Source organism: Budorcas taxicolor, chromosome 4 (assembly GCF_023091745.1).
Source record: "Budorcas taxicolor isolate Tak-1 chromosome 4, Takin1.1, whole genome shotgun sequence".
NCBI classification, from domain to species: Eukaryota; Metazoa; Chordata; class Mammalia; order Artiodactyla; family Bovidae; genus Budorcas; species Budorcas taxicolor.
In genome coordinates, this window is record NC_068913.1 from 70808479 (window position 1) to 70824648 (window position 16170).

Consider the following 16170-nt stretch of genomic DNA (forward strand, 5'->3'; position numbering starts at 1 on the left):
TTTATTTTACAAAAATAAATCACCACCTTCAGGCCATTTGTAGACCGGAACCTTTAGCAATGAGTACGCCACATGGACGAGTGTCCTGGCGACTCTTCCGTGTCCGCGTCACCCCGGGGGCCACCCGGGCACCCGCACCGCCGGCGCCGCCAACTCTGCTCCTCCAACTCCCTTGTTCCGCGGCCGCCGTTCACCCTCTGCTGTTTGTTTGTCCGCAGAGCCGCCGGATGCCGGAAACGGGGAGTCCCTGAGCGCCCGGAGCTGGACATACTCTCGGCTTCAGCCTTGGCCATCTTTCGAGGTAAGCGCTGCGTCCCAACTCTTCACCGCGCCGGCCCTCGCACCGCCGGCCCTCGCACCGGTGAAGGAGTTTACTTTCCCTGGCAGCTGCCACCCCTTGCAGCTGGTCAGTATTGAAAGAGGTGCTGGTCAGTATATAACTTCGGAAGAGTTCCCTCAGCTGCACGCCCCGCCAGCGAGGGCTTCGGCGACAAAGCTCTGCCCCAGACCGGCTTCGTGCAGAAGGGGCGGTTGAAGAAACCTAAGATGTGTGTTCGTGGGGGGCGGGGGCGGGGGCGGGTGGGGGCTCAGAAGGGTGTGTGTTCCTTCGGGCATGCCTCAGAGGAACCAAACCGCCCCACGGAACAGCAGGGCCAAAGCCAGTAGAGGCCACGGGCGCGGCGGTAGTGGGCCGCTCTCCTTGTGGACTGTTCGCAGCGCTTGCGGAGCCTGGGAGTTCAGCCGTTGTGGTCAGCCTCAGCTCTGCGCGCAGAAAACGTGCCTCGACGCCTTGCAGTTTCTTCTATCGTCTTGCCTTTCCTTGGCAAGAGGGAAGTTGCTGTATTTCAAATGTGTAGACCATCATTGGCAGCTGGGCTTCTCGGTTTCTTTAGCCGGACTGATCCACTGATCTTCCTGTGGGAAAAGCATGGGTTTTCTGTCTCGTCGTTTTCTTTTCCTATTTAGACCAAGAGAAAACTCTTTAAAATTCTTTCCAAGTTCTGGCTTAATTTGTTCTCTTAGTTTGGGATGCAGGGAGGTAATTACTGTGGTTTATTACCTTGTAAAAGATCCATAAATTTCGTGCCTATTTGGGGGAGGGGCCGCTGGAATAGCTTTCAAAAGCGTGGGATGAAGGAATGGATTTGCTTTGTTCTTTCAGGAATTATTTATTTTAAAAAGTTTTCTGAGATTTTAAAAAAATCTTCTATTCCCTAGGCCTCAGTCTTCCCTAAAATCGGCTCCTACGATACATATCAGGTTATTAATTAATTGAAACACTATTCAGTGATGCTCTAGGGCTGATAAGGTGTTCTGGATACAATTATTACTTTATCAGATAGGACGTAAACAGTAATAGTAAAGCTGGTACTTTCTCAGCTACTGTATGTTTATTTATCCCAAGTATAGATAGAACATTTCAGGAATTTGTAACTCAGATGTACTTAGGATTTGCATTTCAGAACATAACAGAACCACCATGTGTGTAAATAGTTGCAGGGGTCTGTGGCCATGTGTATAAAATGATAATATACATCCAAGAGAACTTGGAGCCCATTTGTATCGTAATTGCACCCACAGGAAATATCTAATGTTAAATAACGATCTATAACCTGCCCCCCCCCCCCCCACAGTGGGCTAAGGGCCATACCTGACACTGAATAGAAAAAACCACTACAGTTAAGTAAAGGGAGAAAAATGTTAAGTGTATTTTTGACGGAGAAATCAGATTACAGTGTTTGAATACAGATATAGCTAATCTGCCAACAGCCTTGCAAATATTGACTAAAGCTCTGTATCCTTGGTCACTTGCTCCTTCTAAGACAACTTTGTGCTATTTTGGCTCCAATGCATGGATCTAGGGCTTGTGTCCCAGCCCTGGCCAGGTTGAGTGGAGGAGTCAGTAAAGGGGGAATTGGCAGCTGGCTTTCCCAACCTGGGCCTAGATACTTGAACATCTCTATTCTTGTTCTCTGGGACAAAACGGAACCATAAAAGGCCCATAGCCTTGCTTCAGGAAAGTGGGTTTCAGAGTGATGAAGGAGGACTCTCAGCTGCTGGTTCCCTGGGGGCTTGCCCAGACCAAGATCTCTCTTAGGGAAGCCATTTTCACTTCAAAAGTTAAACTTCCTTTGACTTGTTCAGATTTTTCCCTTCATATCCCACCCAATCACCCCATCCCACTCCAAGTCATTAATGTTAATTGTTAAACAGCAGTTGAAGCATTAACTGGGCTGTTAATAGAGGTATAGAGGCTCCTAGCTGAAGCTGAGATGTTGATGGGCCTTGCTGGCGTTAAGGCATTTCTCTGAAGCAGGACCAAAGACTTCTATCATTGATTTATTGCCTTGAGAGTTTCGGTTTGTTCCAGACTGCTCTGAGAGTTCTAAAGGGGACCTCTTCTCATTTTTGAGTTGAAGCCTCTGCAGAAACTTTAGTTGGCAAGGGAGGGAGTTTGCCAGGCTATCTGGAGAGCTCAGGGTGAAATTATACGGATGGATGGGGTAAGGGAGGCAGAGGACAGTGTATTAGTTGTCTGAGTCCTTGGGAAACCAGAGAGTGCTTTTGAAAAGAGCTTTTGGGCCTGTCCCCTACCCCCAAAACCGGAGAGAAGCTGGTTTTCACTTTGGGTTCTCACTTTGTGGCCTGTGACTTAGGTCAGAGCTGGGAAGGTTCACATAGGGGTTCTCTCCCAGCTATCCCATAGACAGAACCTTATCCAGCTTAGGCCAGGACTTACTTCCAAGGAATTAGGTCTCCTCTTCTTTTATTGCCCTTCTCATTTGGACACCCCCATAACCAGGCCTCTGCTGAGGGCCTTATTTTCTCACCAGGCCCCTTCTGTCCCTCTGCAGGGGAGAAGGGGAGGGAAGGAATCATGCACAGCTTTCTGCAGCTGCTACAAGTGAGCCTTCATGCTTAGAGAGTCATAGCCAGCTGAAGACCTACTTTCAAGGAACAAAAGAATATGACATGAGGATCTTAACCACCTCAGAGCATTCCCCAAGTTTGGAAACAAAGACCTGAAAAGAAGGAGTTTTTAGATGGCTTCTGAGAACATGAAGTGTTGAAGTCAGTGGATAGAGCCCCCAAGCAGAAAGCAGGAATTAGAGTGGGATGAGGAGGGGGAATGCCAGGTTCCTCGTAAGTAGTTGGTCCCGTTCAGTTTCTGATGGTGGACAGAGTTGTCTTGGAGGAGAGTGGACACACTTGTCTGCAGAAAGGGTCTTAGATTGTCTTGTAGGTTAATTCAAGGGATGCCAGCAAACATTGGTGTTTTTTTTTCCCTCTCTTGCAGAGACAATTAGATCATTTCCCCTTACATTTTTCATCATTAGAAGCCTATAATTTCATGTATCACTCAGCTATGCACTAAGGAAATGTGTAAGTGCAGATTTGGCCTGGACACTTGGTCACTCCTAGAGCCAAGCATCTCTCTTGTAGGGGGCTCCTATCAAACACAACCAGCTGGACTTGGAGGAGGTGCTTCGGCCTTTTGTCAGGTAATTATGGGCCTTTTGGGTTTCTCCAGTGGCTGTGGTGTATGGTGTGGGTGTTAGCAAACTCCATACAATGGCAGGTCATTAGGGAGTCCACTGAAGAGGCCAGTTAGTACTGGGTTTTCTTCTGGAAACAGGGCCAGCACCTTTTGCCTTTTGAAATACTGGCCAGTTGGCCAGGGGAGACTGGAGTGCTTGGGTGTTCTGGGTTCAGCTTGTGTGTGAGTGGGAGACTGTAAGGAAAGTTCTGCGGACTATGAGAACGGGGACAGAATTGCTGTTCCCTTGTGTTGACTCGTGTGTAGAAATGAAAGTGGAGCTAAGTGGCCTTGTGTGACTGTGTCGGGATGGGCGGAGATGCCCCCAGTAGGAGATGCCCCTCTACTGTCCTGGATAAAACTTCCCCATTGCTGGTCAAGGTCCCCCAATTCACCTCCCTGAAAGCTAAATGTTCTGATTGGAAACGTAGTTCCTTCAGTGATTCCCTATTTCAAATAAAAGGATTTAAGTTGACGTATGACCACGTGAGCACATAATACAGCGCATTATTGTGGCATTTGGAGCGGAGACCCAGATGGGCTTTGCCTGTGATTACGTTTTCTAGATTCTCTACAGAGCGAGAGCTTTCCCCCACCCCCACGCACCCACCTCCTCCTTCTTCCCCTTCTCCGGAGAGCGCTCTCCTAGCGGGTTGCAGTTTTCAGCGCTCATGGAGCGGTTCTGGGCGAGCTAGCCGATGGGACTCCAGGCCACACCCGGAGAATGGAATTGATTTTAAGGTATTTCTGTTGATTGTTCGTATCTGGAGTGAGTTATGGCTGTGAGAGAGATAAAGGTCAGGCGAGGAGACCCTGGTTCATGGACAGGACCCTCAGCGCCTCTCTTCCTTTGTTTCTCCCTTAGAATCGAAAGCATTTGAAAGATCCCCAGCGGCGCCTCAGAGTGAATTTAATTCCCTGGCAAGTGTTGGGGGGTGTAAAGGAAAGAGCATTTGAGGGCTACTAGGTGGGCCTGGTGGCCTCCAACACTCGAGTGGCTTTGTCCACTGCAGCGGGAATTGAGTCCCAGAAGCTGAGCCCCTGGCGGATGAGAGTCTTGGAGTACTGCCGGCTCGAGCCAAGGTGGCCCGAGCGCAGCTCACAGCTTGCTGGATGGAACTGCCTGGAGAGGGTGGGGGCTGAGTGAAGGAGAAGGGGAATTGCTCCCTGTTTAGTCGTGTTTGCTGGCTAGGATGGCGGGTGAAGGCTGACCTGGACAGCCAGAGCAGCTGGGAGAGAGAAATCAATGAATGTCCAGATGCGCTGCCATTTTATTGATGATGCTTCGGGCCACTTTGTTCAGTGCTAGGTGGTTGCATGAGCTTTCCCACTTGCCAGACTGAAGGAGCCAGACGCTGAGGACTAGCCATTGTTTGCCTGAGTACCCTCTGCCTGAACAGGGGTGGAGAAGGACAGCTCAAATCTAGGAGAGGCTTGGGCTGGGGGCAAGCATGTTGAATGCCCAGAAGCTCTGTTTTTCTAATATTCAGGAGACAGAGAAAGAAGGGAGCTGGAGCTAGCTGAGCTTTGTAAGACACAAGGCTAGGGCGCCCCCTGTTTCACCCCCAGCCAGCTAGGAGAGTTGGAGAACTGGCCGGTGTGCCCTGGGCTGGAGGGAAGTCTGAAAGCAAAGTCTACAGAAAGCAGAGGCAGACATCTTCGGAGTCCCAGGAGCGGTGCTGTAGTCAGAATGGGGGCAGATGAGAGTTAAATAGTGTGCTTCCAAATTACTGGGAAAGCCCGAGCTAATTGGGTTTTAGGGACCCCAAAGAAAGGATGGAAACTCCCTAAAAAGGTGAGGGAAATTTCACTTTCCTCTGCTCTTGAAGTTCTTGGAGCAGAGAAAAGGGATGCCTGCAAAGGAGCTGGGAATCAGATGTGTCCTGACTTAAAAACAAACAAACAAGCAAACAAAAAAACCCAAAACTTTCTGCACTGGGAGAAAAAAAAAGAAATCAAATCAGATTTCCCCTACTTGAGTGAGATTTACTTCCCCCGACAGAAGGGCTGCTTCAGCCCTCCCCACTACTGGCCCAGGCACTAACCGTGTTTAACTGAGGCCGTTTCAAGTGCTCTAAAACACCCCTTGGAAATAAAATGTAAGCTTTAATTGCTGTTCAATTACTTGTCAGCATTTCATATGATTTATGACTCAGTTCTGGTGCATTTTTGACCCAGTTAAAGACTCATAAATAATATAGTTTCACTAGAAAGAATGAGAGAAGGAATAGAGGTTTGTTAAAGGCATCTTTTTATTGTCGCTTCAGTGCCAGCAAGTGGAATAAATATCTAAGGATGGACTACCGAGCTGGTTCTGTATAAAAGTGTACACAGACAGAAGCCAATAGAGGTGTTTATAGAGAACTGATTGGTTTTTCCCGCATGGAAAGAGCCAAAGCCACTCCATCATAGCTAAACTATAGCCATTAAAAAATAAAGGCTAGTCTCCCCCTTTACTCTCAAAATGCCAACCTCACCCTGAGAAGCAAGCTTATTTCCTCATTGATTTTCTTCCCCAATCTGGGATTTCTGTGCCTCTTCTAGCCAACAGTTATTCCCCATCTTCCTTCCTGGCTGCACAGCCACCCACAGGCTCTCACAGATAAGTTCATAAAGATACTCCTGTAAAGGATAGAAAGGCACCAGGGCACTTCTGATGTTCCAGACACTCTTCTAGTGCTGAAAATATGTTTTCTTCTAGTCTTCATGGGTGAGAGATGGGGGCAGGGAACAGGGCTTAAGAGTACTGGGGGAGCCAAGGGGTCCTCTCCCCAGAGAGAACCTCAGTGGTTTTGGCGGAGCCGAGTGAATGGCTGCGGGATTTACTTAGGGTGCTTGGGCAGGGGCGGAAATCGACAGGCGATATTTTCCTTTTAAAAAAGCAGTAACAAACAAAAATCCTTCAGCTATTATACATTATTATTTTTAATCAGTTCGCCCGTCTGGCTCCAAAGGTCAGTCCTTTGGATTTTAGCAGAGAGGCCTGGGCCCCAGCAATCTGCGTGCCAGGTCGCCAGACCCTAGTCCTGAGGTCCGAGGTCCACTGCTACCCGCTGCCCAGAGGAGGTCCTGGCCCAAGCTCCCGCCCTGTCTTTCCCTGGGCTCCCTGCTCGGCGGCTCCCGGCCCTCTGGGCGCCGGCGGAAAGGTATGCGTCCCGGGTGCCCCAGCCCTCACCTCGGCGCCCCGGGCCATCCCCTCCCTTGGCAGGTTCTCACGGAGAGCGGGCCTCCCGGCAGCTGGCTTAGCTGAGAAGGCGGTGAGTCCGCGTCAGCAGTTTGGAGGAGAAAGTGCGGGTTGATTATTGACCCACGCCTTCTTTCTTCAAATGCTACATCCGACCCAGCCGGTTTGAAGAGAAAATGCCGCCGAGCGGATTTCTGCGGCAGGCTCTTGCCTCCTACGCTGCCTCGCTCCCCCTTTCAAGTCGCGCTGCAGCAGTATGCCATAAGGAGCAAGTGTTTGCTGTTTTGTGCTCTGTTTACAGCTTTGGGGCGCCGAGTCATAAATCTTGCCTAGCCATAAATGACAAAAACCATTGGTATGCATGAGGCCACCCTGGCCCGGAGTGCTTTTTGATTTCTCCCTTTTCCCTTGGCTTTGTTTTTGCTCTAAGGTGACACTTTGGCTCCCTGACAGTTTAAACATACTACTTATATTTTTAACACCTTCCTTTGAGAAGGACCGGCCGTTGACACCTTGGAATTGCACGAATGCTCCATTTCTCTCTTTTGCCACACACACATCCTGACAGAGTTCACTTCCGTATCTGGGAAGTTGAGGGAGGCATTAGGAGGGAGAAAGACTATCCTCCTTAAAGTTTTGGCAATATTGCTGGGCATGTTGGGCCTTTCCTCTGCTCAGCGTCCCTATCTGCCACTAATTAGGGCAGAAAATACAGACGCGGTTTCCTACTGGGGTCGGAGCTATCTGTCTTAGCCCGAGAGTGAGGCGCGTGTTTGTACCGTGAAATGGGTACAGAAGGGTTGGACACCTAGAATTCTAACACCTTTGTGTGTACCTGAGCCCAGAGCAGCCCGTTTTACTGCCTGGACAAACCTATCTCCCCCAGGCTACCTCCCTCCCGGCCGCCAGGATTTCAAGGATTTCCACCTGAAAAAATATAACCAAAGAGAGCCCAGTTGGCTCTGGGGGAGGACTCTCAAGAAAGGAGGCCCTGTCCCAGCCCCTAGAGACTGGCTTTGAGGTTCTCAGCTTGGGGGTGGCAGGTGAGGTAAACTGCCCAAAGTCTGGGGAACTCTCTTCTCCTGGTTCTCTTCCCTTTGCCCCGCAACTGGAAATGTTCAGAGCATGGGGTAAGGTAGTTTCTCAAACGGATTCCTAAGAAATAGAGCCCAGCAAGAGAGCCCCTTTGTGAGAGCCGTTTGTCCTCATTAGCATAATTTTCCTGGACTTTAGTGACGCTTAGGAGCGGGGAGAGGGAGGGCGTTGGGGGCTGGGGGGAGACTGCCCTCCCCCCGCCGCTGCCGAGCTCCCCCTCTTGCTCGCCTCCGTCCCATCCCCCACGCCGGCGGCGTCCCCCCCACCCCGGCCGCCTCGGCCTCCCTTCCCGCCTGCCCCCAGCACCCCCACCGCACCCCCCGACCAGACGCTGCTCCGCGTGTAATATTCATAAGAAACATACCCAAGTCGGTGCCACTAGCCCAGGCAGAGCCCCGCGCCGCGCTAGCGCTTATCTCCGGGCCGCGGCTGCTGCCCTCGGGAAGGGCAGGGGGCGGGGGTGTGGGGGAGGGGAGGGTGGGTGGGGTGGGTGGGAGGGGGGGTCCGAGCCGCCCCAGTCCGCCCTGGGCTAGCCGTGCCGGAGCAGCGAGGCGGCCACGCTCTGCACCGCGACGTCCGGGCCTCGGGGTCTCCCTCCCGCCCGCCGTCTCGGCCGATGCTGAAGGTCGGTGCCCATCCCGCGCCGAGGGGACCCGGCCGGGCCGCCGAGCCGGGCCGGGGGCCGGAGCCCGAGCCTGCGCCCGAGCCCGAGCTCGTCAGAAGTTAAGGTAAGCAGGGCTCCAACCGGCGGCTCTCAGCGCTGAATGGTGGAGTTTACGTCTCGGTGATTTATGGCTGCAGACTTAAATCTCGGTTCAAGAAGAGTTCACAAGCCGGAGCTTCCTTCCCGGCAGTGACTGATACCCTTACACTTCGAGTTCAGGCCGCTTTCCCATCCCCACCCCCACCTCTTCCCTCTCCCAAGCCCAGCCTCAACTTTTCGGGGTTAGGAAGGAGAGGAAGGGCTGGGCGAGGGGACGCGGGGTTTCTTACCCGCCTTTCCCGCTTGAACTCGGGGTGAGGGCAGGCCGAGGAAGGGGCGGGAGTGGAAAAAGAGAGCGGTGTCTGAAGGAAGGAGGTTGAATTTGGGCAGATCTTCCAGAGAGACAATAGGGCTTGCTTCCTGCAGTCAGTTTAACCTCCTCAACTCTCAGTTCTTGTACCTGAGGGTTATTCTCCAGAAACGGAGCTTTTCAGAGGAATCTCCTCCCATCTCCAACCTTTGCTTGGGGATGCCAAGCAAAGTTTCCTGGCTGGCAAATTTCCAACTTCTTTACCAGGTTGCAAACTTTGGGGGCTGGATTGGGGTAGAGAGGAGGTTTGTGGATTGTGTGGGCCCCAAGGTGGGCCTCAAACAATAGGAAGGGCTTTAGTGGGTGAGTTCACATTTTGAGATTGTGGAGTTTGTTGTTTGCTCTTAGAGGTTTAAAGGTATTTTAAATTATTTTACAAGGCAATCCATAACTTGACGAAAAGGCTTAAGTAAGCCGCAGGCGGGTGTAGCCTCTGATAATGGATTAGCAAGTCACTTGAAATATTGCATGTTCAAGATCAGCTTAATTTTGTTTTATCTAATATCTTGCTGTTCAAGTGTCTGGAGTAATTTTCTTAACCTGACGTTTTATTTTCAAAGATACAAGCCCAGTATCTTAAAAATTTATAATGGCAGACATTAACACTGCCAAATGTAATTGGAACTATTTTCAGTGAAAGAATAGGAAACAGAGACATTCAATTGCTATTCTGTTTTAAATTTTATTTTATCCTTTATTTACTTTTGATCATGGGATCTGTAGCTTCCTATCTATTTCCAAAAGAGAAACCGTACAGGCTTAAGATCACATACAATAACTCCGGATAAGGGATGCTGTAATTTTTAATTGTGGTTCTGGAAAGTTAATTGTGCCTGTTTTCCAGATGGTGGTCAGATTGTTGGTTTAATAATGAAATCCAAAAGAGTCTATTATTAAAACCAAAATTATAATCTTTCACTGGTAGATGCTTATTACAGTTAATTTTTTTCTAGTTGACAAAGGGTGTGCTATTTCTGGAAATCTTGAATAACTCCAGGGCACAAATACACATAGTTGAGGTATGCAGTGTAAACCCTTTTCTTCATGAATTTGTTATTGTCATTTTCTTAAATGGTCAGAGAGACTAACATTCTGATTGCGTGGTGGGGCGGGAGGCGGTGACTATATGAACTCACATGAAAGTTTTCTTGAGCTGAGAGCCAGAGGTTGACCATCCAAAGCTGAAAACATAAAACATAGATTTCACTTTTACAACATGCTTTCTAAATGAAAAGGGATTGAGAAGGCTTTCAGTTGCTTTTTAGCTTTCCAGGTTTGTCCTTTACTTTGTATTTCTAAAGCAGGTAAATAGGCCAAGTAGCACATAACAACAACAATAACAGAACACAAAGATCAGAGAACTCTGGCAGGATTTTATGGCTTGTGCTTCCATCCCTCGTCCGGAGCCAAATGACCCCCATACATCAATTTACATAGCAGTTTCTAAGACAGAACCTATTATCGTTAAGTTGGAAGGAGAGTTCAAGCAGTGGTCATGGAGATGACGCTGGTTTTTCAGGTTCCTGATGGTTTTTTTTTTTTTTTTCCCTCTAATCCATCATGTTTTAACAGGTAGAATTTGATAGTTGTCCTGAATAACAGGACCTCAGAAAGTCCAAGGCAGGAGGGTCTGGGGACTTCTGTAACAGGGGGAGTGGCCTGCTGGGACCTGCCTGAGAAATAGGGAGAGGGAGGAGTAAAGAACTGTTCAAGATTTGAGTTTTACTTTCTGGAGAGGGGCTTGTTGTCTGTCTCTTCCCACCCGGAATGTTCCATCCAACGTTTTCTCTCCCCTTCTTGACCACAGAGGTCTCATTAGGAGGAGGTAGGTCGTATCCTTACACAAAGGTAGATTAACTGTCTAACAAGCTCAGCTTCTGAAATCAACAAGGGTCCAGTCGGGCTATTGCCTGAAAAGATTTTGTGCGTACCTCTTGGGTGCTGAAAGGTCCAAGAAGGGCCTGGATGGGAAGTCACCCCGCGTCTTGGTTCTTTTGGCAAATATTAGTCTTAAAGAAAATACTGGAGGAAACGTTGGTGACCCAAACTCTCCTTTGCCCCTCCCCACGATCTCCAGAAGGGAGGAATGCAAGGAGCGAGCGGAGACCCCAAGTTTCTTCTTCCCTGGAAAATAAGGGATTCGAATCCTGTTCCTTTCTAGCCCATCAGGCCTTTCTCCTTTTGAACTCCAGCCCCGGCTTCCCAACCTCTCTCTCCTCCTCTCTCCCTGGAAAACCCCCCAACTCCAGACGCAAGTTAAGCAAATATTTGTAGCTGCCAGTAAATTCCAGCGGCTTTTTATAGCGCGGCTCTCTGCGCCCGGGGCCAAGTCGTGCTGCTAAATATTGCTGACCACTTTTTCTTTTATGGCTTTCATGTCACTTAGCTATTGAGAGTAAGATGGATTTGCGCGGAGCCCTCACGGCGCTGCGATTCTCGCCCCCCAGGTCTGCGCGGGGCGGCCATTGGCTGCGGAGCGTCACGTGACCGCGGGGGCGTGCCAATGTGCGCCCTCACGGGTGTCAAGGCCCTGTCAGAGTGTGCGATCAAGATTGTGAAACAACGCGATGCAAAAAGCGACATACTACGACAGTTCGGCGATCTACGGTGGCTACCCTTACCAGGCAGCCAACGGGTTCGGTTATAATGCCAATCAGCAGCCGTACCCGGCATCCACAGCGCTGGGCGCAGATGGCGAGTACCACCGACCCGCCTGTTCACTCCAGTCGCCTGCAAATGCCGGGAGCCACCCCAAGGCGCACGAGCTGAGCGAGGCCTGTCTGCGCACCCTGAGCGGTCCGCCCAGCCAGCCTCCGGTTCTCGGCGAGCCGCCCCTGGCCCCACCGCCACCCCAGGCTGCGCCCCCTGCCCCACCGCAGCCTCCAGCCCCGCCGCAGCCCCCTGCACCCACCCCTGCCGCGCCCCCGCCCCCCTCTTCAGTCTCCCCCCCTCAGAATGGCAGCAGCAACCCCACCCCTGCCAGTGCAGCCAAGAGCCCCCTACTCAACTCGCCCACCGTGGCCAAACAAATCTTCCCCTGGATGAAAGAGTCTCGGCAAAACACAAAGCAGAAAACCAGCGGCTCCAGCTCAGGTAAAGAGGTGCCTTCCGCAAGAGGGCCCTCCGTCCTGGCTTCCAGCCCACCAGGCCACCTCCAGCCACAGCCAGCAGGGTCTGGGAGCACTGGAATATTTCCAGATTTCACTACTCCTCCTTCCCCCAACCCTCAAAGGTTTCCAGAGTCTTTGCAACTAGGGAAATGATTGGACTCTGTGTGCCTGGGAAACCCTAGAGGGAGACTTGATGGGAGTCTTTCTGGATCTCTCTAAGAACAAGTGGGCCCTAGTGACTTTGGAATACCTCCTTGTAGAGTTAGGACCTTTGGGCAGAACAGGCATGGACACCACTGTTTCTCTTTTTAGCACAGCTCCTCATTTCTAGTGAAACAGTGGTGCCTACCCCACAAGGAAATGTGGCAGAATAAAAGCAGGCCTCCAAGTCAGAATCAATGGTCTGCCTATAATCAGAACCTATTTAAAATTTTTGCTCCAGCAGATGGAGTGGCTGCCTTACCTCTGGGAAGGCCTTGCTCAGACTTAGTACAATGAAGGTCGCCAGGGATTTCCTGGGGGAGGGGATTCAGACTTGTCATCCTAATGGGAACCACATGGTCCTCCTGGAACCAAATTCCAGGACAGGCTCTGGGTCTTGTGCTTCCCAGCATCTTGGTTTTCTATGCCACTGCCTTCTCCAGTTGCTAGTGCTCTGTTCTGAACCTGAGCATCTGGAGCCATCCGGAGCCAGGAATGGGGAGTGGGGGTTGGTGGGGAGCAGGGAGAAAAGGAGGGTCAGGATTAGTGGGCATAGCTGGGGCATAGTGCTTGGTGACATGAAGAACCCTAATTAACGGCATCCAGCACCAGATGCCAGGGCCTCCCCACCAGAAACGGGATCTCTCTTCAATGAGATCTCCTTCTCTGGCCAGAGAAAGCCTTCCAGATTGGAGCTTCCACTCTAGTCCTCTTTACTGGACAGATTAAATAAGAGACCAGTGGAGGAACTGTCCAATCCTTCAGTGAGAGTGATGGAGGGAAGGTTTATTGAGTGTATATTAGGTGCCCCACATTCTAGTTACTGTGAAGGGAATAAACAGGATGAGACCTGCCCACGCAGAGCTTGTAGTCTGATAGGGCAAAGGATCAGGAAATGAACCAGAAACTGAATAGCTCCAGAAGGGAAACAGACTAGGAATGCAAACAGGGCGTTCTGCTTTTTGTTCCTTGCCCGGTTCGAGAGGCTTATGACTTGCAACTTTAGTCAGTGAGAAACTGCTGACACTGTTTCCCTACCAGGACAGAAAATACCACCTGCGTCCTTCTTCCTCTTTCTGGGCCCTGATAGATGGAGGGATCTTTGGGGCCTGGAGGAAGGAGGGGCCTAGCTAGGCCAGGGGCTGGGCGGGGCAGCCCCTGATGCCACTCTTCCTCTCTCCTCTGATCTCGCAGGGGAGAGCTGCGCAGGTGACAAGAGCCCACCTGGGCAGGCATCATCCAAGAGGGCGCGCACGGCCTACACAAGCGCACAGCTGGTGGAACTAGAGAAGGAATTTCACTTCAACCGCTACCTGTGCCGGCCGCGCAGGGTGGAGATGGCCAACCTGCTGAACCTTACTGAGCGCCAGATCAAGATCTGGTTCCAGAATCGACGCATGAAGTACAAGAAGGATCAGAAGGGCAAGGGCATGCTGACGTCATCAGGGGGTCAGTCCCCAAGTCGCAGTCCTGTGCCCCCGGGCCCTGGCAGTTATCTGAACTCTATGCATTCGCTGGTTAACAGCGTCCCATACGAGCCCCAGTCGCCCCCGCCTTTCTCCAAGCCCCCTCAGGGCGCCTATGGGTTACCCCCCGCCTCCTACCCTGCGCCCCTGCCCAGCTGCGCACCGCCGCCGCCTCCACAGAAGCGCTACACGGCGGCAGGGGCAGGCGCGGGGGGCACACCCGACTATGATCCACACGCGCATGGCCTGCAGGGCAACAGCAGTTATGGGACTCCACACTTACAGGGAAGCCCCGTCTTCGTGGGGGGCAGCTATGTGGAGCCCATGAGCAACTCTGGCCCTCCCCTCTTTGGCCTAACTCACCTGCCCCACGCCGCCTCGGCTGCCATGGACTACGGGGGCGCTGGGCCACTGGGTAGCGGTCACCATCACGGGCCCGGGCCAGGGGAACCGCATCCAACCTACACGGACCTTACCGCCCACCATCCTTCTCAGGGAAGAATTCAGGAAGCCCCCAAGCTCACCCATCTGTGATGGTGGGCTTGGGGCTGCGCGCCAGGAGAGTCCCCCCTCCCCCCATCTTTCTTCATTTGCTTTTTCTGTTTTGTTTAAGGTTCTTTCTGCACCTCCCTTTCCTCTCTTCTCCACCCGCCCCTGCTCTCCCCCCACCCATTTTGTTTTCTTTGGTAACACGTTTTTATGGTTTATGTGACGTAGCAATCTTGGTTGCTGGAATGGCTGTCGGTATCAGTAGCGATATGTATCTGCTCCCGCCCCTCGCTGGGCCGCTGGCCTCGCACCCTTTACCTTCTCTACTCTTTGATCAGAAACAGGGTATATGAACAAATTTTCTAGCCGAGTTGTTCAATGTGAATTTGTTCGTACATTATGGCTCCCGAGGGGAAGCAATTAATTTCTAGTTGTTTTTTTTTTTTATTGCACTTCTTGTAAAGAGCGAGAAAAAAATCAAAGGCGCTTTGAGACAGGGGCTCCCTGTACAAGGATGACTAAGTGTACGTCTTTCCGTGTGTGTATGCTGGTGAAGTCAGATTTATTTATATTTTTTTTTTGCAAGCATTGAATAAGTTTTAAATATTATTTATCCCCATCCGTCTGTATTTATATTAAAGAAATTCTGTACCCTGATTGTTCAGAAGGTTTCTTGGGCCTTTTGTTCAATGGTGTATTGGCGTACATAGAAAAAAATTTATTCGAAAGGGAAATATAATTCCTTTATAAAGATGGTAATGATGCAATAATACCAGAGAGGATCCAGCTTTTGAAAACAGTGATTTAGGTTTGTAACATCCGGCGAAACTGAAAAAAAAAATCTGTAAACGCGAAAAATGCTAGATTTGTTTTGAGAGTTCTACATTCCTTGCTGCTCACATTCTGAGAAATAAAACAAAAAAAAATAAAGTTTTTATTCTGAATAATATCCGTGTTCAGAAGAGATTCTTTGGCCCAAGAGAAGGGTCTGCATGGAGTCCCTGCGGAGGCGAATTGGAGGAGCGGGCCGCGGCAGCCCTCCAGCTCCGGCGTGAGGCCTGGCCAAGCGGCTCGCCCGGGAGCGCGGCGAATTCTCGGGGAAGGCAGCCGGAGCTTCTGGTGGCGGCCGCTCTGGAAACGCCGAGCTGCCAGCCCGCTGGGCTGCCCGGTTCCCAGCTGCCACCATGGCCAGCTCAGCACGGTGACTCAGAGGCGGCAGAGTGCTGAGTGCGGAAGGAACAAAGGCGGCCCGATTGAGACGCGGCGGGGGGCGCACAGGTGACCCGGCAGCCTCGCCAGGGAGTAAGGTAGGGCTGTCTTCTCCATGATCTTTCTCGGATCAAAGCGGACCAGCCAACGCCTTAACTCGGGGAATCGTCGGCCGCGCTGAGGATGCATTTTCTAGGAGCAACCCAACGCTCCGCGGATGCTTCGCTGTTCCTTACCGCGCCAAGAGGAAAGAATCACAGCTAAAATCGCCCCTGGGAGTGGGAGGTTCGAAAGAGACTATGGTTCACCCACGACTCCAGCGAAAGAACGGCTGAACTCCGAGGAGCCTTCTCAGGTCCTTCCATATGAGTCCTAGCATTGGCTTCTTCCCGGAATATAGGATTTGGCCTTCTCTGGATATATTTCCTCTCCTTCTTCCCTCCCTGCTTTCCTTTTATGGCCCAAGGGGAGGTGGGGAGAGAGAGAGGAGATTGGTATCTTTCTAATAAAAATGCAGTTTTACAAGTACTTATTTGATGCTACAGGAGCTAAACATTATGTTTCTACTGCTGGATTTAAGGAGGGCTGCCTACTGACTGGCTGGCAGAGGCAAAGGCAGGCACAGGAAAGGGAAATACTTTCATCTTCAGATTAAAGAATTGCTCAGAGAAGAAACCAAAATCAGAAAGTGCAAACCTTAGAACTGCATCCCCATCAGCAACTCCCCCCTCCAAAGCAGGAAGTGAGGAACCACCTGTGTCTGGGTATCAGGAGCATCAGATGTGAGAAATATAGCCCCCATCTC

General features: G+C 51.1%; 1 protein-coding gene across 1 annotated transcript; it reads left to right on the forward strand.

Moving 5' to 3' along the window:
- The first annotated feature begins 11457 nt into the window (after positions 1 to 11457).
- HOXA3 (homeobox A3) lies at positions 11458 to 14521 on the forward strand. Its single transcript, XM_052639056.1, has 2 exons — positions 11458 to 11983; positions 13396 to 14521. The coding sequence occupies exons 1-2, from the start codon at positions 11458 to 11460 to the stop codon at positions 14199 to 14201; spliced, it is 1332 nt and encodes a 443-aa protein (XP_052495016.1). The 3' UTR covers positions 14202 to 14521.
- Positions 14522 to 16170: the final 1649 nt, after the last annotated feature.

Bases quoted from the DNA above. Each gene is read 5' to 3' on its own strand.
- HOXA3 (XM_052639056.1), top strand. From the start codon at position 11,458: ATGCAAAAAGCGACATACTACGACAGTTCGGCGATCTACGGTGGCTAC. The intron at 11,984-13,395 runs GTAAAGAGGTGC...CTGATCTCGCAG, and splicing joins AACCAGCGGCTCCAGCTCAG to GGGAGAGCTGCGCAGGTGAC.